The sequence below is a fragment of the Lactuca serriola genome, chromosome 6 (assembly GCF_051521515.1).
Source record: "Lactuca serriola cultivar US96UC23 chromosome 6, Lser_US96UC23_V15, whole genome shotgun sequence".
NCBI classification, from domain to species: domain Eukaryota; kingdom Viridiplantae; phylum Streptophyta; class Magnoliopsida; order Asterales; family Asteraceae; genus Lactuca; species Lactuca serriola.
Genome location: NC_136413.1, coordinates 30,215,905 through 30,241,465, shown reverse-complemented (window position 1 = coordinate 30,241,465; position 25,561 = coordinate 30,215,905). Strand labels below are relative to the sequence as shown.

The window sequence follows — 25,561 nt, the reverse complement described above, 5'->3', positions numbered from 1 at the left end:
TTATGTATTGAAGAGACTTGGAGTTTCAGATTGGGGATATGGTTCTCCTGAAGGTGTCACCTTGGAAAGGTGTCATTCGATTCAGGAAGCAGGGCAAGCTAGGCCCCAAGTATATCCGTCCTTTTAGGGTTATAGCCATGGTGGTCAGGGTAGCGTATCGATTGGACCTTCCGGAGGAGATCAGTCATATTCATGGTACTTTTCATGTCTCGCAGCTACATTTTCATGTCTCGCAGCTGCGGAAATATTTGGTTGGTGATTCCGCAGTGGTTCGATTGGAGGACATTTAGGTGGACAACCGCTTGAACTATATCGAGAGACCAGTAGCAATCCTCGACAGGAAGACAAAGACCTTGAGGAACAAGGCGTTTAAGTTGATTAAGGTGCATTGGCAGCACCGTAAGGGCTCATAATGGACGTGGGAGCTGGAGGAAGAGATGAGGGAGCATTAACCAGAGTTATTTCCGGCAGCAAACTTTGAGGACAAAGTCTAATTCAAATGGGGGAGCATTGTAGCACCCGAGTTTCCAAGTATGAGTTATTGATTCATTCTATTTAAATCTAAGTAAAAAGGTGGTAGAGGACTCATGAGTATGTTGGGCGTACATTTGGTACACACGATGTACTCCTTGCATGCGCTTCATCAGGTGATCCCCTACGTACGTTGGGCGTACCCATGCGTATGATGGGCGTAATCAAGCCAAGGGTAAACCCTAATTTTTAGGGTTTACACCTTATTTAAAGAACTTATGGCCCTCAAGTCCGTTACCATCTCAGCCTCCACTGCCCGTTTAGTGTCAATCCCGAACCCTAGCCTTCTTGAGTGCATCTTTGAGCTTAACTTGAGTATTTTGGTGTGATTTGGTGGTTTTGAAGAAAAAGGATGTTTGGGAAGAAACAAAGGAGAAGAAGAAGCTTGTAAATCCAAAGGTTGTGCACCATTTCTAGCCTATTGAAGGTATAAAGTTTGAAACTTGATCATTACAAGCCTAGATCTAGGTTTAGGGTAGAATATGGCATCTTTTGGTACCATAGCTTGGCTTCTTGGAGTATGAGTAACTCCAGGCCATTTGAGTTGTCCTTTTGGACCCATGGAACTGTTTTGAGTCATAAAAATTGGATCTTGGTGGTTAAGACTCAACCATGCAAGTGTTAGTGACCATCCAAGTGAGTTAACTGACTTAATTCATGGTTTAAGCCCCATCCATGCATGCAAAAGCATAAAGTTAGCAACTTTATGGCTTAAGACGTTATTTTGAGCTTGGATATAGGTTTTGGACGTAAAGGTTGAATGGATTAAGACATGGAAATGAGTTGGGCTGACTGGCCAGTACGCTGGGGGTACTCTAGAGTACGTTATGCGTACTAGGTGAGTGTCCGGACTCTATATGCGCATTAGCATACGCTGGGCGTACGAGCCGTGTACGCCGCACATATGCAGTCTGTGGGCTTAGATGTTTTTTGGGCTCAATTAGTGTTAGGCTTTTGGACTTCTTTAGGTTGGGCCTCAGGCCCACCTATTGTAACATGACATTTTTGGGCCTAAGACCATGTTCGGTGTTCTTGGGCCATATTGGGCCTTAAAGGCCTTGTAGTTGCGCTTGGATGCCTTTTTGGGCTTTTAATGGATTTGGGCCTTAGGGAGGAGGGAGGCCCATCAAGGCAAGGATAAAGGAGCGTTTTTTTACTTAAGTCAATAATTAGGGTTTGGACCTTTGAGTTGGAGTGTGGCCTAATTTCTAATTAGGTTTTTATGCTTGTGCGTTAGGAAGAGGTTTTCATGAGTCATCTGTCGAGTACGATTTCATATCTTCAATCTGAGGTGAGTCTTCCTTCGCAGTATCCGTGGGTCGAAGGCACCAATGCTGGCCCACTAGTTTATGATGTAGTGTGATGACTGTCTTTGTGACAATTTTCAGTTATGCTTGTATTTGCTTGATGACTCTGTGATTTTTGTTATTATATTATGTGGTAGTAGTAGGGGATGAATAGACCCGGTATCCGGTTGAAATAGACCGAAGGGGATTGCAAGCACCCATATATGCTTGATAGTATCTGGTTAAAATAGACCGAAGGGGTAGGAAAGCACCCAGATATGTTTGACAATATGTTTATTTAGTATGTAGTATTTTGGGGGAACTCACTAGGCTTTGTGCTTACAGTTTTAAGTTTTTGGGGAACCCACTTATAATATTTTGGAAGTTCTAAAATATCATAAGCTTTTAACAAAGAAAATTAGGTTCCATTTTTCTTCATGTCATCTCACAAAATCTTTTATACACCCGCACATACTTTCTGCTTAAAAAAGAAGTTATGCTTTTCATACATAAAAATATCGCATACGATCTGGAACGGAGAAAAACTACAACAACTTCGTTAGAAGAAACCATAAAAGGTTTTGATGAGCAGTTACATATACTAGAGACTATTCGTTCTTATCTATTCTCTTCAAGTACGTCAATGACAGAAGTCTTACTATACAAGTCAATCACACTTCATACCAAGCTTGTTCCGTACTTAATGGAGTTGGTCAACTTTCTTGGTGAAAGGATCAACAAGAAGATATATTTGCTTGATGAATGCATGAAAGACTTAAAGATTGACACTTGTGTTTTTTGCCTTTTTATAGCTTGTTCATATATGTTAGAGTTTAATTCGTGGTGTTTCAAAATTCTTAAGTATACATCAAAAATAACTACTTTGGTTTTTTTCAAATTAAAACATAAAATTATTTTACTTTTTTACATTATAGCGATTGATAGCAAGTAAGAAAAACTTTTGAGAACATGATTTGATTCTATCATACTGGAAATAGTCTAATAAACTAGACACCAAATATATTAAGCAACCAAATCAATTATAAGTTTGCACGCAACACCAAATATATGTCCCCAATGAACGACCTTCCCACCAGACATATTGGATTATTTTACCCTGAGACCGTCGTGCATCAAATACATTTGTATGCCTAACATGTTCTTGACATCTAAGTTGAACGTAATCAATCAACTTTTTCCATTCCAAAATGGTCATGAGGGTTTTTTTTTCTGTACATCTAGAAATAGTTTGTGTGTTATATGTACTGACTACTTTAAATCAACTACAAGTTTGCACACACCACCAAATATATGTCTCTAGTAAGCGACCTTCTCGCTGGACATACCATATTACGAATAAGTTTTATGCCTAAATATATTTATGCCTAAAGAACATACCATATTATGAATAAGTTGTATGCCTAAATATATGTTCTTGACATTTTAGTTGAACTTCATCAATCAACTTTTTCCATTTCCAGAATAATCATGAAAGTTTTTTTTCCGTACATCTAGGCTCTTTAAATAGTTTTTGTGTTATATATACTAACTACCTTAAGTTTCATTGATTTTAATGCTTACATAACTTCTAAGAAGGGCCACTAAACTTTTATTTGTATATTTGCATCTTGAAAATCAATTTTGCTTTACATTTCTTATGATTATTAAACATTTATTACCGACAGTATTATTAGATATGCAAGAGTGTTAACATTGAATTATATTCATATAAAAATTAGCTAGTTGGGTAGTTTTAGGAAGTTTTTCGTTTGTTTTTACATTAAGAATAATATTTCTTTTGCTATTTAAAAGTGGATAACAAATTCAAAATATAGCAAAAAAAATATGACAAAAGACTATTATATATATATATATATATATATATATATATATATATATATATATATATATATATATATATATATATATATATATATATATATATAACACGGGGAAAAATACATTGAGATTTCTTGACAATATCTAAACTTTATATTTGCCAGAACTTCTAAAGTAGTGATAACTTCACTATACCCTCAAGCACCATCAAAACCTTCCCCAATGATGTTTCTTGTTTATTGGCTCTCTTGATTACTTTAACAATATATAGTTGTATCATATCTCTACTTACAAAGTTAGGAGATGAGAAACAGTTGAAATTATTGCTACTTTTTGTTGGTGTACCATATTTATTATTCCCATATGTCTTGAAACATTTTCATACTTTCACCACCCATATGCACATCATATTGTATTTCTTTCTCAAGCTTGGTTCTTTTTACAAAAGGTTTAAGTTGCCATCGTTGGATATGTTAATGGGATTCTTAATAGTGTAATTTTAGAGGTAAGTGAATGCTTGTGTATGCTACTCGTAAGCTTATATAATAAAGAAATCATATATACACAATCATACATGGTTTCCAAAATATTCAGGATGGATGAGATATTTTGGTGTTTACACGCTTCAAGAGTGTAAACACATTGACGTCTATTTATGTGAATTATTTACTTAACATGACATTTGGTTTGCTTCTCTCCCCTTTTATATATATTTTTCCTACCCGTTAGAGTACTCTCTCTCTCTCTCTCTCTCGCGCGCGCGCGCGTCCATCTTTCAGCATGTCAACTAACATAAGAATAAGAAGTGAGAAAGAATACAAACATGAGACGATTTTATTTTCAGAAGCTTTTAATGAGAAATTAAAGGTCTACAACACGTTGATGATGGATAACAAATCTTTCCTTGAATCCAACAAACATGAAAAAAAATACTTGAGGCAACAGATAATGTTCTAATTGGGTCCCTAAAAGAGATTTTGGAATGCTTTGAAAAAGAGAACACTATCTAGAAGCTTTTGTTTCATTTTATAAGATAGTATAATGTTTTAATATGTATGTAAGTTTTTTGTTTGAATATAAATAAATCATATATGTTTGTTTACATATTGTTCATAATCAGTTTTAATAAGCAATGTCTACGAGACTTTCAAGTCCGTGTTCATACGGGCATATCTGCTAATTAGAGAATATGTTATCTATGAATGATATCTTCTCCTTAATCATGTACAAATACATAAATGCAAGGAAATAAGAGGATTGTATAAAATGGGCTTAAAATGACTCTAATAATACATTATCTATATACACTAACAATTTTGAGAGTACATATTACCCAGTTGTTGATTAAACATCGCATAGAGTTAGCACCTTAGTGATACGGATCATGTGAGTGTCCGCATGTGGATATTGTAGAGAGCATATTATTGTTATCCTTAGAATTCAAGTGGACAGAGTGTTTGTAAGGGAGGAGGGAGTCATTCCCTCCCAACCTACTGAACCCATTGTCACATCGATTTTTGTCTATTATTTTTCTTCATCTTTCCCAACCCACAACACACGGAAATCTTATCTTTCTCAACCTACTCAACCCACTCAATTAAAAAAATACAAAACAACTAATGTACAAGTTTTAAAACACATGGTACAAGAAAAAACGAGAGAGAGAGAGAGAGAGAGAGAGAGAGAGAGAGAGAGGATGAAGTGGGTTATTAAAACCAATTAAACAACCCGTTGAAGAAGGAGTAGTACCGACGGTAACTATATTGCTAATTGAGATTTTACCTTGATTGTTTTGTATTTTTTAATTGAATAGATTGAGTGAGTTGAAAAATATAGGATTTTCGTGTGTTGTAGGTTGGAAAAAATGAAGAAAAATGAAAAAGAAAAACTGATGTGGCAGTGGGTTCAGTGAGTTGAAAGGAAATACCTCCCTCCTTCCTAAGGTATAAAATTATAAACCCCTTATGAGGGAGCTTTTGTTTAATGTCTAGGATTTATTGTTTTATTCATTTCTTTATGTTACTTGTATGCGATTTAGTTACAACAAAAAATAAAATAAAAAATACATGTTTTCCGAATTCCTTAAAAGAGTAACTTCTAGAAAAGGAGATTTTTTTTTGAAATAACAAAATTTTATTAAAAACTAGTAAAACACTAGAAAAGACCCATTACAAAGAAATGAGATTTAAGACCGGATTTTGCAACCAAGAAACTCAAGTCTAATAAAATTATATATATAGTTTATCATGATTTGATAATGTGATATAATACGTGTTTTATTAAAAAAAATCAAATTTGTCAAAATAAAGATTATAGGCTATAGCCATCATATGTGTATTCTTTTTAATGTAAATAGATCAAGAAAAAATCTCACTCGAAAATTTTAAAAGTCGTTTTAGTTAAACAAAAAACTTCCAAGTTTATTTGAATCATATAATAAAACGTTTTACATCTATTTTATATATGAAAGAACAAAATTGTGGACCTCATGGATGTCTTGTGTGCGCCATCGATGGTGACCCAAATATGTGGTAGTGGTGCTTTCTTTAAGTTCTTATTAAATTTCTTAATTCAGTAAAGTTATTTATTTTTCATAAATAGTAAATTAAGATTTTTAATTCCAAATATTTTTTCCTTTTCTGGAAAATATTATAATAACTACGTGTGAAACCCGTGTATTACACGTGTTTATTAAAAGAAAGTTTTGGTAACCACAAAGACCATGTTCTTTGTGACCTTTTTATAAACTACATGGATTGTTTATGTAATTTGGTCTTAATTAATTTATACTAATAAAATTAATTAATATGAATTCACAAATGGAATGTACTTCTACATTAATTAATTTATTAATAGAAAGAGAAATTCAAAAATATAAAGTTATTATGTACATTAATTAATATATTTATAAAATTAATTAATATGAAGTGACATTTAATAGGTGAGATTTGAATAAAAAAACTATAAAAATAACAAGTGGATATTAAATAATTCAAAAAAATCTAGAAAATAACTAAGTGTCAAAATGAAGGAGAAGAGGACATGTGACAAAATCATTCTTATTTATTAGGGTAGATTAAACAAAATCACATAAATGTTCATTGGTGTGGTTTATCCAATGTTTTAAAAATCGGTTTGAACCGGCCGGTCGAACCGGTTGGACCGGGAACCGAAGAAGGGAATGGTTCAACTATCACCGGTTTTATGCAATGTTTTCAAAACCGGTTTTTTAGTTGAACCAGTATGATGACCGGTTTCCGGTTTAACCGGTTCGACCGTCAAATAAACCGGTTTTTATAATTTTCATATTTTTTTGTATTTTCCTACACATACATATATACATAAATTAATAATTTGATGTCTACAAGTTCAAACATTAAAAATAAACATGAAAACAAGTTGTAGATCAATCTAAATACATTAAAATAACATATAACCATAACTTTTATATCAATCCACATGCATTAAAAAGAAAATAAAGTCTTAAATGAATACAAACGCATCAAATAACTTCATAAAATTTATCAAGTGTTTTTATTCATAAAAATCTTAATAGATGTGAAAAAACCATCAAAGTTTATTATGCAAAATGTTTCAATTTCATGTGTTTTTATTCAATTTAATCGGTTCAACCGGTTTAATTTAACCAGTTCAACCGGATTTTTGTAAAAATCGGCCGGTTCGTTCCGGTTTAGAAATAGACATAAAATCGGTGATAGTTGAACCGTTCCCTTCTCTGGTTCCCGGTCCAACTGGTTCGATCGGCCGGTTCAAACCGGTTTTTAAAACATTGGTTTTATGTCTATTTCTGAACCGGAACGAACCGGCCGGTTTTCACAAAAATCCGATTGAACCGGTTAAATTAAACCGGTTGAACCGATTAAATTGAATAAAAACACATGAAATTGAAACATTTTGCATAATAAACATTGGTGGTTTTTTCACATCTATTAAGTTTTTATGAATAAAAATAAATTTTATGAAGTTCTTTGATGCGTTTGTATTCATTTAAGACTTTATTTTCTGTTTAATGCACGTGGATTGATATAAAACTTATGGTTATATGTTATTTTAATGTATTTAGATTGATCTACAACTTGTTTTCATGTTTATTTTTAATGTTTGCACTTGTAGACACCAAATTATTAATTTATGTATATATGTATGTGTTGGAAAATACAAAAAAATATGAAAATTATAAAAACCAATTTATTTGACGGTCGAAGCGGTTAAACCGGAAACCGGTCATCATATCGGTTCAACTAAAAAACTGGTTTTTAAAACATTAGGTTTATCAAATATCACAACTTTAGTCTCTATTAATTTGTGTTGATAAACATAGTCATTGTGGTTTTCTACAACTTACATAGTTGGTCCATGGGTCACATAAAATGAATTACTTGCCCTTTTTAATATCATTTATTTCTTTGAAACTAAGTTCAGTTAAAAATAAAATAAAGTAAATACACGCTGCCCGTCCTCTTATTTGAGAAAACAAGCACAAGGCTCAATTGTGATTCTCACAAGAACTCTCCAAAACGTAACTACCACAGGAGCACTCCAATTCTAGCGAAACTTCGGTAGCGCAAAACAACAATTTTCGCCGACTCTTGAACGGATACTATCTATTTACATCCCAACACACTGTGAAAAAAGGAGCCAAGACGGGTTAAAGAAGATTACCAGATGAGATCAATTCTCTCTTTAACACTTCAACATCAAACAAACACTTGTGTGATCAACTTTCAAGACATGAAGATTGCTAGATGAAATCACACAACAAATCAATTGCAATTCGAAATCAAACACAAATACAAGAAATCAATTACCAAAAATCGAATATCAAATGATTGTGTGCTGAAGACCATTTTTTTAAACCATTGTTGTAAAAATCACTCTAGGCGACTGATTAATTGTTTGACGGTCTTCATCTGCCTATGAATAATGCTAATCAGTATTATTAAGCGGGCTAGGTCAAAATCAATCAATTAAGTAGGCTAGGTGGCCATTAATCGGCCTAGACGACCGATTAATTGGTCTAGGCTGTCAACATTAGTTAAAATGTCAAATGGTCAAAATTATCAAACAAATGAAAAAGTCAAAAAAATCTATAAAAAAAATAAAAATTAAAGAATAAAATACACGAATAGTAAATTAAACGCCCTAACTACAACTTCACATCTCTTTTCCTCTCATCACACTGACGTCTATGTTTCTTCGTCTCTGATCGGTTGATACCGACATTCACAACGAACCTAGTTTCTATATATCTAAGCATAAAATAAATTAGACTTTTTATTCGGTGATATATATATATATATATATATATATATATATATATATATATATATATATATATATAGAGAGAGAGAGAGAGAGAGAGAGAGAGAAAGAGAGCTAGGTTCAAATGCTTAAAGTAATTATTGTGTTATTGTATGCATAAATATGGGTCAATCAAAATTTAAAATATAAATAAATAATTAAATAAATAAATAAGGGTAATTAGGTAATTTTATAAACAACTTCCCCAAATACTTTCCTATAATTATGCTAGTTGATTTCCAATGGATGTCGATCGATTGCAGGGTGCTTCTTTCTCGCCCCACCTTTTTTTGTCCAATGTAATTTTTCCACAAAATCACTTCCCACCAAACCGACGATCTTCCCCGTGCTTCCCTCCTTTAATCATTGATGTGTTTTCCCCTCTTCTACATCCTCTCAATCTCCTGCCTCACCGCCTGTTCGCCTCCGCCACAACTTCCGCCAACGACAACCACCTCTATAATCCATTATCACCACCTCTATGTACCACTCCTTAAGTCGTGCTCAGCCAAACCTAGGGTTCATGAGTCGACAGCCACCTTCACAATCAGCCCTAGCATCGGCGTGTCTTCAATCTCCCACCCCGATAAAGCCCTAGCATCGACGCTTTTAGCGTTTGGAAGATTCTCCTTGCACTTTCACTTCATGGGAGAGGGCACGACATATCAATCGTTCATCAATTCTCCTTACAACCGATCATCACCAATGGCAATAGTGACGAACACGATGGCAGACAAAGCCCAACACACGATTCCAACACCTCAAAATCACCAAAAAAGTTGATGAAAGCCATTGCAGGCCGATTCGAGAAGCTTTTCAGTAAACACGATGAATCCTCCATTAAATACGATTCATCTGATTTACCCACAACTTCATCCGACAACAGTGAGTCGACAGAAGAATCCGCCTTCACTACAACCTTCGAAGAATCAATAGAAACCATGGAATCAGCAGACGAAGGAAAGGAAACACCTGAAAGGTATGATTGAAGGTGGTGCTAAGCAAGGATTGAAGGAGAGTTTTGACCAATTTGCAGGATTGTTTGGTCAAAGAGTCAAACCCGTGAATCAGTTGATTGTATTAGACAAAGATCAAACGTTGGAGGCTTTGCTGAATGATCACCAATCCCATTGGGAATTGGGGGTGGGGTATTTTTGTAATTTCACTGTATTTTCTACTGTTTTCATGGTTGTTTATGCTTTTGTGCATATTTTTCTATGTGAGTCGAATCGGATTCAAGGTTTAGAGTTTAATGGGCTTGAATTGCCTGATATTTTTGGTGAATTTGTTACGTGTGGAGTTATTTTCTTCAACTTGGAGAGCGTTTATATCATGGTTTCCCGGCTTGTCCAAGCTAGACTGAGTAGAGGTAAACTTTTCCCTTTGTCACTCGTCAAAACTTTATTGATTATGCACATGTTTATGCTCTCATTGATTGTTGACAGGAAACGATCATGGTGTCAAAGCTCATGGTGAATGATGGGTGCTTACAGTAGCACTCATCGAGGGAAACAAGTTAGCTCCATTGGATTGCTCGGGTTTCTCATATCCTTTTGTAGTGTTGACATGTAATGGGAAGACAAGAACAAGTTCTGATTCATATTTCAATTTATGTTTTTTTTTCTGATTTAACACTTCATTTATATGGACAGTGCAAGATCTTGACAAGGTTGAATTCTGAAAATGTATCAAGTATGTTTATGTAGATGATTCAATGGATGATATTGGTGAGATTCCAATTCTATTGGAATGGAATCACGTATTTCAATTCTATTGGAATGGAATCACGAATTCCAATTCTGTTGGAATCACAGAAGTTGATGCTTGAAGAACGGACCACAAAATTGACACGGACGACATTATTCTTTTAGAATGTATTAGTCGTTGTTAGATTTTGATGTTTTCTTTCCTGTTTTGAAAGCTTTTTTAGTTTTATTCTTTAACAATAAATGTAATTCTTAACAATTGTTACCTGTATTCTATAAGAAATAATGTATTTTTTGTTTTTGTTCTTCAATTGATTGTTCAAGAATTTGTTATTCTATAAGAAGTTCTTAAAGTCATGAGCAAGAAATAGGTTCAAGAATATTTTAATTATTTATGGTTCAAGAATATTTTTATTTTTGAGCAAATAATTAAATAAATAAACATATTCTGTCAAAATGTCCGAATTAAAATAGTTATAATTCGTAAAATCGGATTTTTAAAACTAATAGAATCTATGATCCCTTAAAATATGCAATTTTCCTTTATTAAATCTATATTAATTGACTAGAATACCCTTGTAATTAAATTAGATGATATTTTTCAATTACATTTAATTCAATAATATATATTAATCACTTTCTTAAAATAAGTTATATTGATTGACTCACAGTTTTACATACAATAACACAACAATTACTTTGAATAGAATAACCTAGGCCTAGATATATATATATATATATATATATATATATATATATATACACACACACACACACACACACACACACAAAAACATTTTTACAATTTAAGGTCTTTGATTAATTTGCGCTTATCACAAATAATCATTTAACTCTAGTCGACCGACTAATTACCTCCTAACAATTTTTACAACCTTGGTTTAAACTAAAACACACTGAAATCGACCACTAGATGAAATCAAACCAAAAATAAGAAATCAGTTACCAAAAAATGATTATTAGATGATTGTGTGCTAAAGAACATATATTTAATCTAAAACACACCAAAAATCAATTACCAAAGATCAACATCAAGGAGTTGTTGGTGTGACGGTGTAACATCCCAAAAATTACAAATAGATTTTTTCAGTTTTAAATAGATTAAACAATCAATATTTGTTTCAAAAACCATTGAATAAAATTTGATTGATTGAAAACCATACATCATCATATTTAAGTTTACAAAACTGCGGAAACTAATATCATTAATGTGTGTGTACTGTCCCGCCGAACTATTCTCACAAACGACCTACAAAATGTTTAATCCACAACCGTAAGCATAAATTTTAGTGAGTTCCCTTGTATACCGTATATTCCACCATACATAAAATACATCCATATACGATCCTCGACTCTAGCGTCGAGCAACAAAAACTACTATCCACATGCATATATCATACATAACGGACCCAAACCAAGAGTTCACAAGCCCAACCCAACTCATATAACGAGCCCACCCAAATATATATATATATATATATATATATATATATATATATATATATATATATATATAACAGGGCTCACCCAACCATACATAACGGGCCCTGTCCAACGATACATAACGGGCACCGCCCAAGGAGTAAATAGGCCCAACCCAAAATCCATTGCCAGAAGCTACATCCTGGTCTTCTGTACTATTTCCATGGGCCAAATCTAGGTTTTCCATACAATGCCAAAGCCATACATAGTCGGAATCAGATAGACATTGGAACAGATGATCCACCCAAAAGCAATAAATCAAACAAGAACCATGCAGTCGGGCATTAGACCAAGAGTTCTCTTGCTATCCAACTTGAGTACATACAATCCCTTAGGGTAAACATTCAACAACTAGTCAATACTAACATTAACCTAACTAATCGTGACACCTAACAATATCATATAATCAACAGTCAAAACCCTACCAGTCCAACATAGCAAGATACCAAGTGTTCTAACTACACATGTATAACAAGGAGTTAACTTAGGCAAATAGCATACTCGTACTCTAGCAGTGCCTCTATCATACCATGCAAATGATATACAATGTGATATATGAAACTTGCCTGAATTGATGAAATTGAGAAGAACAACAACACTCTCACCCCTTGCACTGATCAATCCCGTGAACCGATTAACACCAAAAGAGGTGAATCCTCAAAAGGACTAAAAATGACAAAATTGGAACCTGGAAGGACTAGAGCCGAAGCTGGGAGCTTAATCGTGCTTAAAAGGAAGAAAAATCATGAAAATACATTTACCACGACGTGGCTTTAGACTTCCATGGTGTGGCTCATGGAAAGATCATGATCATATGCTTAAACTAGAAGCTCACGATGTGAGCTATTACCATTCACGTCGTGAGAATGAATATTCTAGAAGATTACTACATGGAGTACAAGTTTCCTTGTTGATTACCGATTTCTACTGATCTCACTACGTGAGCACTATAATCTCACAACATGATGAGAGTTCTAAAGAACCTATATATATCCTTTGATAGATCGATTTGAAAAGGATTGGAGACATATTCTGAGGGATTTAGTCGATTTTTGGGACAGAAAGCTGCGAAAAATAACCCTTGGGAAGAGAAGAAGATTGATGTCCAAGATTTTTGAAGATTGTTGAAAGCATTCACACATCACATTTGGTTTGATTTAGATTAATCACATCTAGCTTGAATTCTATTGCTTTTATGTTTTTACTTTCTGCAATGAGTAGCTAAATCATTAGGCTTTCGTTAAGTGTAGATGAACCCTAATACTATGTGTTAGTTTCTAGCTTTGATGGATTTTATGAAGCTGGTTTAAGCTTGTGTTTGATTATCAATACCTAGCATGCTAAAGTTTTAATCTTTGTTGCTTAGATTCAAGTTAAGTATAGTTTAATGATTAATTTAATGGCATGAACTTATTTACCTAATAGTTTATGATCATTAAATTTCTAGAGCTAGGATTAGCCAAATATTAGATTAGGTAATAAAGGTAACAAATTTAATAGTGTTAGAGAACATAATTGGATAATAATTAGTGTTTGGTAATTAGTCTTTATCATAGATAGTTATCTTAGATAAATATTACATAGCGCAATAATCTCAAATAACCTATTATGTGTTTACTTGTGTATGATCATTACATAGTAGTTCATTAATTGGTGAAAACATTAGGAGATCAGATCAAGATTCTTAATACCAATTATATTGGTAACCAATAAAATAAATACTTGTGTTGAAACTAACCATAAGAAAAAGGGGGATTCAAAACTAAACAGAATTGTCTTCATTATCTTGATAACAATCATCTTAGTTAATTGTTTGCTTTGTTTTTGAGTTATTTAAGTAGTTAAGTTAATCAGAACTTGCAAAATCATATAAAACCCCCAATTTCATTATTGTTTTTAGATTAATTTTTAGTAGTTATTTTATTAGCTAAATTATGTTCCCTATGTTCGATACCCAGTTTACTTTACTATACTATAAACTGAGTATGTACACTGCCTATAAGTGCATTAGTAGTTAAGTTAGGTTAGGTTATAAATTTAAAACTGGTAGGTATATCTTTTTCACATCAAGTTTTTGGTGTCGTTACTGGGGAACGGTGATTTCAGTTGTTAATTTAATTGCTTTAGGTTAATCAGTCATTTTTATAGTGTAAAAACCGCAAAAGGTTAAGTGTCTGTATTTAATAACTTATTCTGTTTTTACAGTTCTCACGACGTGAGTTCTGCTTTTCCAGTTTTTATTTTATTTGCTTTTTAGTTTGTTTTTACATTTTTTTTTTTGTTTTTGTTTCAGTAATATATGATTAGGGGATCACAAATTCATATCATACCACCACTCGAAGATCCAAAATCAACTTTCCACAAAAAGAAGATAAAAAGGTTGGCGAATCGAGTAGCAGTTTTCAATCAAATAAGGTTTTCGAAAGCTTCGAGAAAACTCCTAACGAGAAAGGCATTGGGCACGAACCAGAAACTGAGGATGATTCAAAGGACGACATAAAAAGCGAGGTAGAAGAGATGTCCGACATAGTGAAGATGATGATAATGGAGTACAAGACATGGATGTGAAACGACAACGGTCCTGGTCTTGTTCCACCTGAAATACCAGCTGCAACAAACTTTGAGCTTAAAGGCCACATTCTCTCAATGTTCAAAGACATACCATTTTTTGTGAAAGATTACAAAGATGCCTTCAAACACATTGACAAAGTCTTGGACATTGCAAACTATTTCAATGTTCCAAATGTTTCAAGGGATATAGTTGTGATGAGGATGCTTTCATTGACACTAACTAGAGATGAAAAAATATGGTTGAAGTCGTTAGCACCTAGAACTATAAGAACTTGGCAGAACCTTCATGAAGCATTCATAGAGCAATTTAGTCCTTCTTCAAAGATAGCTAAACTTTAAAAAATTGCTAATTTTCAACAAGAAGATGGAGAGTCCCTATATAAAGCTTGGGAAAGATACATGTGCCTTTTAAGATATTGTCCTCAACATGATTTAAATGTGCAACAAGAAGTTTCCATATTTTATAATGGGGTGAATTTGACCACAAGGCAACTCATTGATTCTCAAAGACCAATGACCAAGAAGAATCCTATTATCATCAAAGAGTTAATTGAAGAATTCGCAAAGCACTCTAAAGAATACCATAACCCACAAGAGGATGTGACAAGAGATAAAGGAAGTGGAGATGTAGGAAGTGAGAGATTGGCAGCGGTGATGGAAAAACTAGATAATATGGACCATAGGATGACAAAGATGCGTTAATCAATTCATGTCATACAAGTAGGATGTGACAATTGTAGTGGATCTCACTTAACGAAAGATTGTGATTTGGACGAAAATGGGAACTGGAAAGCACAAGTATGCTACTCTAGTGGTGACCAGTATGATGAAGATTGGAGGAAGACCAAGAAATAATGTTTTCCTTATGATAAATACAAGAAGCAATAAGAAGGAAAATATAGGCAGAATTGACGCAACTACTACCAAAAAGAACAACCACAACACGAGAATAAGCCTTACTTTGAGTCGATGCGTAATAGATTCATGGAAGCCTCTGAGAAAAGACACAATCCTACTGATGTTACAATTAGAAACCAAAAAGCTTCAATTAAAAACATCGAGACTTAACTCGGGCAATTGACTATACTCATTAACGAAGGGTTACCATCCAAAAATCTTTATCCAAAACCACAACCTCACGTCATGACACTAACCACTGGAGAAGAGCCTCATTTCAAGCTATTAATGATCTATAATGAAGCCTCGAAGCAGCCGAATCCATAGCCGAAGAAGATGGAGATCGAAGTAAAAGAGCAGCCTAGTGCCCAGTTCTCACAACGCGAACAAATAACTCTCACGTCGTGGGCCCAGTCAAATCAGAAAAAAATATTCTTTTGTCAAGTCGTATCAGCCTCTATTACCTTTCCCTTCTCGAGAAAGGGCACACCCATTAGAACTAGAGCATATGAGGTTCATCAACCAAGTTAAGGGTATTCCAATTAGTACCTCATTTATTGAACCATTAGCTAAAATGCCTAAATATGCGAAATTCCTTCAAGATCTTCTAGATACATGCCAACAATTGGAAAAGACTTCTAAGGTTGTTCTTAATGAACAATGTGCAGCGGTTATCATGGAAATAATACCAACCAAGATAGGAGATCCAGGACGCCTTCCACTACCATGTGAGTTTGGAACTGCCACAAAGACATTTGCTTTAGCGGATTTTGGAGCTAACATTAATTTAGTGTCATATTCTTTTTACCAAAAGCTTAACCTTCCAGAATTAAAGTCAACAAGGATGACAATCCATATGGCGAATTGTTCGATGACTTATCCGAGAGGCATGGTAGAATACTTATTGGTTAAAATTGGAAACTTCGTTTTTCCAATTGATTTTGTGGTAATAGATATGAAAGAGGATGAGGATGTACCCATTATTCTTGGATGCCCACTACTTAATACGGCAAGAGCCTTGGTAGATATTCGAGAGTCTAAGCTCGCATTACAAGTAGTAAAATAAGAAATGACATTCGGGGGTGATGAAGGATTCAAGAATTCTAAGTCATAAGATGAAGCATTCTTTCTAGATGAGGACAATGACATAGAAGAGTTTGAAAATTTAATGGAAGAAAAAGTCCAAACAAGGGAAAAGCCCAAGTTAAAAGAGGAAGTCAATCTTACCAAGCCAAGAGGATCGATTCCCATGATTTTTTATTTTTTGCATTTTCCACATCGAAAGCCCAAGTTGAGGAGGAATAAAATAATGATGATTTTTATTCAGGTGATGAAGAGAAGTATCAAGAAAGTAAGGAGACCAAGCTTAACAATATGGAAGTGAGCAAGAAGGAACTCGATGAAGATAAGGAGAAAGGCACAAATGTTAAAAAATTTCAAGGAGTCAAAAGAAAACACGATGCAGGCGACAATACAAGGAAAACGGAAAATTCAAAGAATGCATATATATATATATATATATATATATATATATATATATATATATATATATATATATATATAAGGCAAGTTCAGACTTACAAAAGAGGATGGAAGGAACAGAAGGAGAAAAGGGAGATTCTGCTCCCAACCGACACAATGTTGAGCGGGAAGGAGTCCGGATCACGACTCCATCAAAAGCAACATCTTTCGGGAGGCAACATGATGTTTGAAGAATTTTTATCCTTTTAATTTTTATTTTAGTTTTCTTTGTTTCATTTTTATTTTTGTAAATGAATGACCGTGTTGTTTTATTATTTCACTTTTAGCATTTCCGCGGTTTGTTTGTTTTCATAGAATCATTAAAATATCGAGAGAGAGAGAGAGAGAGGGAGGGAGATAGAGAGCAGAAGAAGAAGCCGTGAGAGAGTTAGAGTTTAAAAAATTGAAGACCATAATTTTTGATAAGGATGGAGTGAAATTCATGTAGGAAGCAGAGAGAAGAGCAAAGTTATAGAAAAAATAGAAGTTTTTTATGGGTCTTAAGTAGTTAAGAGTTGAATTAAAGTTTGCAACAAAAAGCATTTTTAAAGAATTGCTTTCTCTGACCACTAGTATTCACGACATGACCATCTATATGTCACATCGTGAAGAGTTTTTACATCGTAATTTCGAACCAATTATGCTAAATTCACGGCGTAACAATTATCCCTTCACATCGTGAGGCCACCAAAATCGCTATTTTTTGCTCATTCATTTGACTTTATGATGTTATGTATGCTTTCCCACATTATTACTGAAGTTCCATACATTATTTTGAAGTTTCTTGCACCACAATTTTCCAAGTAGCAGCAAAAGTCTAGTTCCAGCAAAATATTCAAGATTTCAAGCTTCCCCACCAACAATCAAATTCGATCTCGCCACAACTACCCCATGGGAGCCTGTTCCTTCTTCTCCCTTTTATTTGCTTTTATTGCACTAATTATTTTAAGCATACAATGAGGGCATTGTATAAAATAAGTGTGGGGTAGGGGTCAAAAAAAGGATAATCAAGCATAAAAGTAGTTAAGTAAAAAATGCTAGAAATTTTTAAAAATTAATAGGCTTGCAAAAATAGTCTAATAAATCTAGTCATTTTAAAATTTTAATATTATTGCATTTGGGCTAGTTTGCAAGTATTATGTGGGATGATTCGATGCGAACCCTAAGATTTAGTTGAGCCAATGTGTTATAGTGTATTTGTGGCTTCCCAGTCTTAGTGAAATCATGAGACAAAAACGCGACCTTGTGTAGTTTAAGGGACATAAAATGTTTAGCAACATGTACCAGAAATGTATCTAGGATAACTTATGTAGTCATTGTGCTTTAGAATAACACCTCTAACTAATAAAGGTTGAAGTTAAGTTCCTTTGCTGAAGCATATGTTTTTCTTTTTAGGATTTATAGTTTGAGTGAAAAAAGTGAGTAAGAAAAAAAATTACAAAAGTTTAAGTGAATAAGAGTCTACAAAGTTATGAAGATCAAGAAATGTTAAGAAGAAAAGTTCCAATTATTGAAGACTCAAGTTGAATAAATTCAAGAATAAGGCAAAATTGCCAAGTTATTATTATTGTAAGTTTTATTTATAGGTTATTTTTTTCATTTTCATGCTTGGAAGCTAAACCAAAAATACCTTGAGATTAAGAAAGATTTATGAGGATGGATTCAAAGGGATGCATAAAATGAATGTTGTTCAAAATATATGAGAAGCATTTATGAGGATCATAAGTATTTACGCCTGGTAGGTAATTAGGATTTAGACCCAAACACATGCATTGATGTGACACATAATTAGTGGGTTTAATTCGGATTGTTTTGTGTGATTTAGTTGGCATGGTTCTATGCATGTCATATATTAAAAGAATTTTTTTTTCTTGAGGGCAAGTAAAAGGCACGTGTGCGGTATTTTGATATTGTCATATTAATACATATATTTAGGCATTATTTTAATACATTTTAAGCTATAATTTGGTTAATTTCATAGATATTTGGTACTTACTAAGTTAAATTATATTTTGCAGCAAAAAATGATACTCTTAAAGAAAAAGGACTGAAAATGACAAAATCAAGAACCTAGAAGGACTGTAGTTGAAGCTGGGAGCTTAATGGAGCTTAAAAGGAATAAAAATCATGAAAATACACTTCCCACGTCGTGTCTTTAGAGTTCCACGACATGGCTCATGGAAAGATCGTGATCATATGCAAAAACTAGAAGCTCACAACGTGACCTATTACCATTCATGTAACATCCCGAAAAGGGGTATACTTCACTGACCTTAATCTTTCGTGCATTTATCAAGACTAGTGCTTATTTGAGAAAAGGGTGACAATTGAGTACGTAGGGCGTACGAATGTGTACGCGCGTCGTACTCATGCACTTTGCATGATCATGGAGGCCACCTAGTATGTTGGGTGTACCAGAGGGTACACTATGTGTACTAGGCTCAGAGTAAAACCATAATGCCCTTGTGTGCCCCTATTTAAGGAACATGGTGGCCTCATTTCCAGCCACCATTTCTAGCCTCCAACCTCCCTCAAACCCTAATTTCATATCCCTAGCTTGTATGAGTGTTTGTGGCTCATTTGAGTGTTCATGTGAAGCTTTTGGTGAAGAAGGAGCCTTGAAGGAAGAATAGCTTGTTCTTCTAGCTCTTGTATGTGAGTTCTACATTTGTTTGTGCATCTTCCTGAGGTATCAAGTTTGAAACTTGCTCATTGTTGTGTTAGTTCATGTTTTGGCTCCATTATTAGGGTTTTATGTCCTAAGTTTGGAGCTTTGTGAGTTTGGTGAACTTTAGAGCATATATCCTGTCCTTTTTAGTGTATTTGGTTGTCTAGATTCATAAAAATGGGAACTTGATAGTCTAAACCTCTCCATACATGAGTTATGTGGACTTTTGTTTTGAGAAGATTAGAGTTTGTGAGTTTGGGAGTTGTTCAGCCATGCTAAGGCTTAAAGCCCAAAACTATATGAAGTATTAGGCCTTATTCAGCTCCGATCTATAGTTATAGCATTTGTCTTAACGGATTAAGACCAAGTGAAGTGAGGAGTGGAAATCTGAGACGTATGTCGTACGTACTCCCAACTATGTGCAACATAGTGTTGAGATCCCCCGATGCATGCATTGTTAGTTGTATACCCAGCGTACTCGCTGGGTGTTGACTTTCGTTGACTTTTGAGCTCTTGGCCATTTTGTTGACTTTTGGTCAAGGAGGGGGAAAAAATGGTCTTTTCACGCTCCTGGGATTTTGTAGAGAGACTCGGCCTAGCATTTTGGGGTTATTAGTATTATTTATTAATTAGAGATGAATGTGATATAATTAGGCGGAGTCTAGACCGGCAATTCGGGTGTGAGATTGATTGCTTTCCAGTGAGAGGTGAGTTTTCTCACTATACTTACTTGTGTGGTAACTTTGATATGACCGGGGGGGGGGGGGGTCTTATTCATGTTATGGACCGGAGGGTCTTAATTACATTACTGACCGGAGGGTCTTGTCTGTTTATGTATTATTATGTATTTTGTCTTTGTAACTTATGATATTATGTTATTCTGTGTATCTATTGAGCCACGATCAGAGGGTCCATACCGGGACGTGAGACCGGAAGGTCTTCAATGAGACACACGATCGGAGGGTCCTTATTGAGATCCATCCACGCGAGGCTAAATATTTGTGTATATGGTATTTTGGGGAACTCACTAAGATTTGTGCTTATAGTGTTGATTAAATGTGCTTCAGGTACATCACAGGATCACGGGAAGGCACTGGGATGATTATACACACCAGCTTGATGTTTAGAGTTTATGTGGATTCTGGGATATTTAACCTGTTTCGAGATATTTTTTACTTGAAACTTATATTTTGGCATGGGTTAATGCTAAGAACTATGTTTTGAGAATTTAAAAATGAAAAAAAAAATTGTTTGAAAATTTGAGTTGTTACAAGTTGGTATCAGAGCCTTGGTTTGAGGGATTGATAAAAAAATTCAAAGAGAAATGAACTTATTTTTTAGATTTTAAAAGAGTAAAGAACTTTAAGAGATAAGCAAGACGAAGTAGTGGGTACAATCAGCCATAGCCCAAGCGGTGGTTTCCCAAAATAACCTTAGTCAGTTATATTAAGAGTACGAGTTATTCTTGAGCTGTTAGAACTGCATGCTAGAGATTAGGCTAGGTATCTTCATGAGTATGAGCTAGAGTTGCATGTGTTTGTGATGCCTAAGCCTATGAGGTCATTTCTTTAATTGAACATATCCTTGCTAATTGCTCTAGGTATGTTGCTTAGTTGTACATGGTTAAGATTTTATAGCCTTAGAATGCATGATTTAGCCTTTCTTCTTGTCCTTGTTTGGTTGTGGACTTGAGGAAGAATCATTTATCTAACTGACTATCGAGCCCTATATCATGTAAAATTAGTGTGCATGGAGCGGATGGCGAGGGTGGTGAAGATCCTTGCGAGGTGATCTGCGTCAAGGAATAGTCTAGGCTGAGTGTCTAGATATCTAGTTGAGGAGCTCGTTATGGGATTAGTTAGATATCCATGTGGGATAGAGTACTTGTGACTTAGAGTCTTAAGAGGACGACTTGGAACAAATACAGGTTGGTGTGGAAGGTAGTATTGGGCCCGTACTACTGCAAGCACCGGATCCGTACACGACTCAAGAAGGAATCTTAGGATGATAAGGAGCTTGCAAGGAAATATGTGTATTGTGTGTGCCTTCGCCTATCCCTGATGCTTTCCGTGTTTATTGTTTTAGAAAATATGGTGGTTACCCAAGGTTCAGGCTCCAGCAACCCCGAGAGGACGAGTACCAGTGACAATGAGATCCGCATGATCATTTCTAACGAGTTGGTCATAGAAATAAGGGAGGCCATCCCAGAGACGTTCGGGTCTATTAACACCATGTTGATAGAGACTTTTGATGAGCGTTATGCTTCCGTCACCGAGGTTGTCGCTGTCGCAGCCACCATAGCTCTAGCAGCTACGAGACCTCATGGAGGTCATTCTTTGATGTTCCGCGAGATCAGCAACATGAAGCTATGAGAGTTTGATGGGACCCATGACCCGATTACTGTGATGAGATGGATCTCTGATGTTGAGGGATGTTTCTATACCTGTTCATGCCCTGAGAACCTGAAGGTTCGATTTGTGTTGAACCAACTTCGCTTGGGAGCGCAGGACTAGTGGAAGTTTGTGACGACTAATTATTCTCCTGCAGAGCATTGATATTGCCATATTTATACTTATTTTTAGGCAATATTTAAGTACATTTTTATTAATAAATTGATAATATGTTTAGAATAATGATACTTATAATTTTAAATTGTTATTTTCAGTCAATATAAAGGATTCTCGAAGAGAGGGACCAAAAGTGCCAAAATGTGGAACATGGGAGGCTTGAAAGACAAGAAAATAATAAATTCACAATAAACACTTAATTCACGACGTGGCGATGAAGCCCACGACGTGGCACGGGTGTTCCAGAAGATAGACATCGTGACGCGGAGGATTTCCTTGGAGGATACGGATTGCTTGAAGCCCACGACGTGGCGCGGGTTTTTGAAGATTATATAAGTGTTCCTGATTATTACGAAGAAAAAAAGCTTTTGGTAGAAGAAAAGAGTTCCAGGAGACGATTCAGAGCGAAAGAAAGGTTCTGGAAGAGGGTTTTCAACACCAAAAGGAGTAAAGGTTTATATTTCAGTTAAATAAGAACATGTCTTTCATTATTTTTAGCTGTGTTGGTCTAGTTGCTATGATGAGCAGCTGAATCTAGCTACTCTTGTTTAGCTAGATGAAGCATTAAACTTATGAATAGTTATATGCTTATGGATTAAGTTTAGTTGGTAAAAATTGCTTGTGTTTGATTTGAATAACCTAGCATGCTATTATTTGTTTATCTAATTGCTTGATTGCATGTTCTATGTAGCTTAGTGACCATTAAACTGCATGAACCTGTTTACCTAATGATTTAGTGAACATTGAATTGTTAGAGCTAGGATTGACCAATCTTAGTTAGTAATTAGAATAAATAAAGCTTAGCTGTGCTAAAGAACGTGTATTGTGATCATAATTGCATTTATACAACAAATCTTACATAGCATATTTACATTCATAATTAGTTCTATGTTTAATTATGTCTGAACATACATGGTTTGACATGAATTAGTTAATTATTGGTAAGTTAGAACTAAATTACTAATACAACTAAAAACCAACTTAATAATCTGTAATCATTAGCTAGCCATTAGGGAGAAGTGGATTCAAACTAAACAAGAGTGTGTTTTTATTTATTGAATTTGATTTAAGTTCATCTGATCTTGTAAAACCAGATAAAACCCCTTTTAAACTTGTTAATAAATTAGGTTAATTTAATAGTAAGTAAATTAATTAGAACACCGTTCCCTGTGATCGACACCCGACTTACCCAAGCTATACTCTAATCTGACTAGGTACACTGCCTATAAGTGCATAGTTAGTTAAGTTTGTTAGGTTATAAATATTAAAATTAGTGAGTACTTTTGTGCACATCAAGTTTTTGGCGCCGTTGCCGGGGAACGACTTAGTTTTTAGCTTATTTATTTGCATTAAATTGATCGATCCTTTTTTGTGGAATAAAAACCACAAAAAGTTAATTTTTCAGCAAAATAAAAATTTTCTGTCAGACACAGAGTCCACGACGTGGCGTAATACCTGCCACGACGTGGACAGATAGAAAACTAAATTTTTAGTTTTTAGTTAGTTTTTCTTATTTTAGTTCAGTTTTATGTTTTTAGTTTAGCAAGTTGCAGGAGTTCATAACCACAAGCTCAAACACACACTTGGTGCCACCACTTGAAGACCCCGAGTCTGCACTTCACAAGAAAAAGACGCCCTTGCAAGAATTGAAGTCAGCTTTTTCTAGGAAGTCGGGAAAGAAGACAGGAGAGTCAAGTTCATCAGGGAGGCACAAGCGAAATCTTGAGCATTTGGATCATACACCCGTCTAAACCGAGTCCGAAAGCGATACCGAGCAAGAATTTGAAGAACACACAAGCAAACCCGAGAACGAGCCAAGGAACGAGATGGCAGCGATTGAAGAAATGTCCATGGGAGCTTACAAGAAGCGGATCCGAGAAGATGTGGGTCCCGGTTTAGTCCAACCTGCAATACCTGCCACTCCCACATTCGAGCTGAAGGGACACATATTGACCGCACTGAAGGACATCCCATTTTTCGGGAAAGATCATGAGGATGCTTTTAAGCATCTAGATGAAGTCAACGACATTGCGGATTACTTCAATGTCCCAAATGTCAACAGAAACACAGTCTTGCTTAGGATGCTTCCCATCACTTTCAAAGGAGCTGCCAAGGAGTGGTTGAAAGCACTCCCACCGGGTACAATCACCACTTGGACTCAAATGCGTGAGCAATTCTTGGACTAGTTTTGCCCGCCATCCAAGATAGCCAAACTCAAGAAGGCAATAGCCAACTTTGAGCAACAGGCGGGGGAGTCACTATACGAAGCATGGGAGCGGTACAAGGGCTTGCTCAGAAATTGCCCTCAACATGACCTAAATGTGCAGCAAGAGATGTCAATCTTTTATGATGGGGTCAATGTGATGACAAGACAACTCCTTGATTCTCAAGAACCGTTGACAAAGAAAAATACAAGGGAGGTCAAGGAGCTAATTGAAGAATTCGCGAAGCACTCTCGCGAATACCACAACCCAAGGCAAGATGGAATCAAAGGCGGTGGAGGGGCCCAAACTGAAGAAATTGCAGCTGTCATGGCCATGCTGAATAACATGGATCGCAGGATAACACAAATGGACCAGTCGATACATGCCATAAGAGTGGGGTGCAAGAGATGCAGTGGTCCACACTTGACCAAGGACTACAATGTAGATGAGTTTGGGAACAGAAAAGCTCAAGTGTGCTACTCTAGTGGGGATAAGTTTGATGAGGACTGGAGGAAACCGAAGAAGGAGTGGCTGCCATATGAAGAGTATAAGAAGCAAAAAGAAGAGAAATATAGGCAGACAGGTCGAGGCCTTTATCAAAAGGAGCAGCCGCCGGCCGAGAAGAAACCGACCTAGAGACCATTTTGATGAAGTTTATGGAGGCTTCGGAAAAGAGACACGATGCCACTGATTCCGCCATTTTGGAACAACAAACTTTGATAAAGAACCAGCAAGCCTCCATCCATAACCTTGTAGTACAATTTGGTCAACTAGCCACTCTAGTTCATGAAAAATTGTCCCCGAAGAATCCCGAAGTAAAGACCCAATCTCACGTAATGGCCATCGATACTTAAGAAGATGCAATATCTGAGTTCCTGGAGGCATTGGAAGAAGAACCACAGCAACCCAAGAAATCAAGGATCGAAAGTGGAAAAATTGCTGAACCAGG

General features: G+C 35.3%; 1 protein-coding gene and 2 non-coding genes across 3 annotated transcripts; 1 reads left to right on the top strand and 2 right to left on the bottom strand.

The window, feature by feature from the left end:
- Nucleotides 1–15,086: 15,086 nt before the first annotated feature.
- Nucleotides 15,087–15,189, bottom strand: LOC145060856 (small nucleolar RNA R71). The gene has a single exon (XR_013687038.1). It is a non-coding gene; the product is annotated as a small nucleolar RNA R71 (small nucleolar RNA).
- Nucleotides 15,190–16,226: 1,037 nt separating this feature from the next.
- On the top strand, nucleotides 16,227–16,718 carry LOC145059628 (uncharacterized). Its single transcript, XM_079007445.1, has one exon. The coding sequence runs from the start codon at nucleotides 16,227–16,229 to the stop codon at nucleotides 16,716–16,718; it is 492 nt and encodes a 163-aa protein (XP_078863571.1).
- Nucleotides 16,719–24,618: 7,900 nt separating this feature from the next.
- On the bottom strand, nucleotides 24,619–24,725 carry LOC145060781 (small nucleolar RNA R71). The gene has a single exon (XR_013686965.1). It is a non-coding gene; the product is annotated as a small nucleolar RNA R71 (small nucleolar RNA).
- Nucleotides 24,726–25,561: the final 836 nt, after the last annotated feature.

Excerpts from the sequence above, each read along its gene's own strand:
- LOC145059628 (XM_079007445.1), top strand. The coding sequence starts at position 16,227 with ATGCCTAAATATGCGAAATTCCTTCAAGATCTTCTAGATACATGCCAA.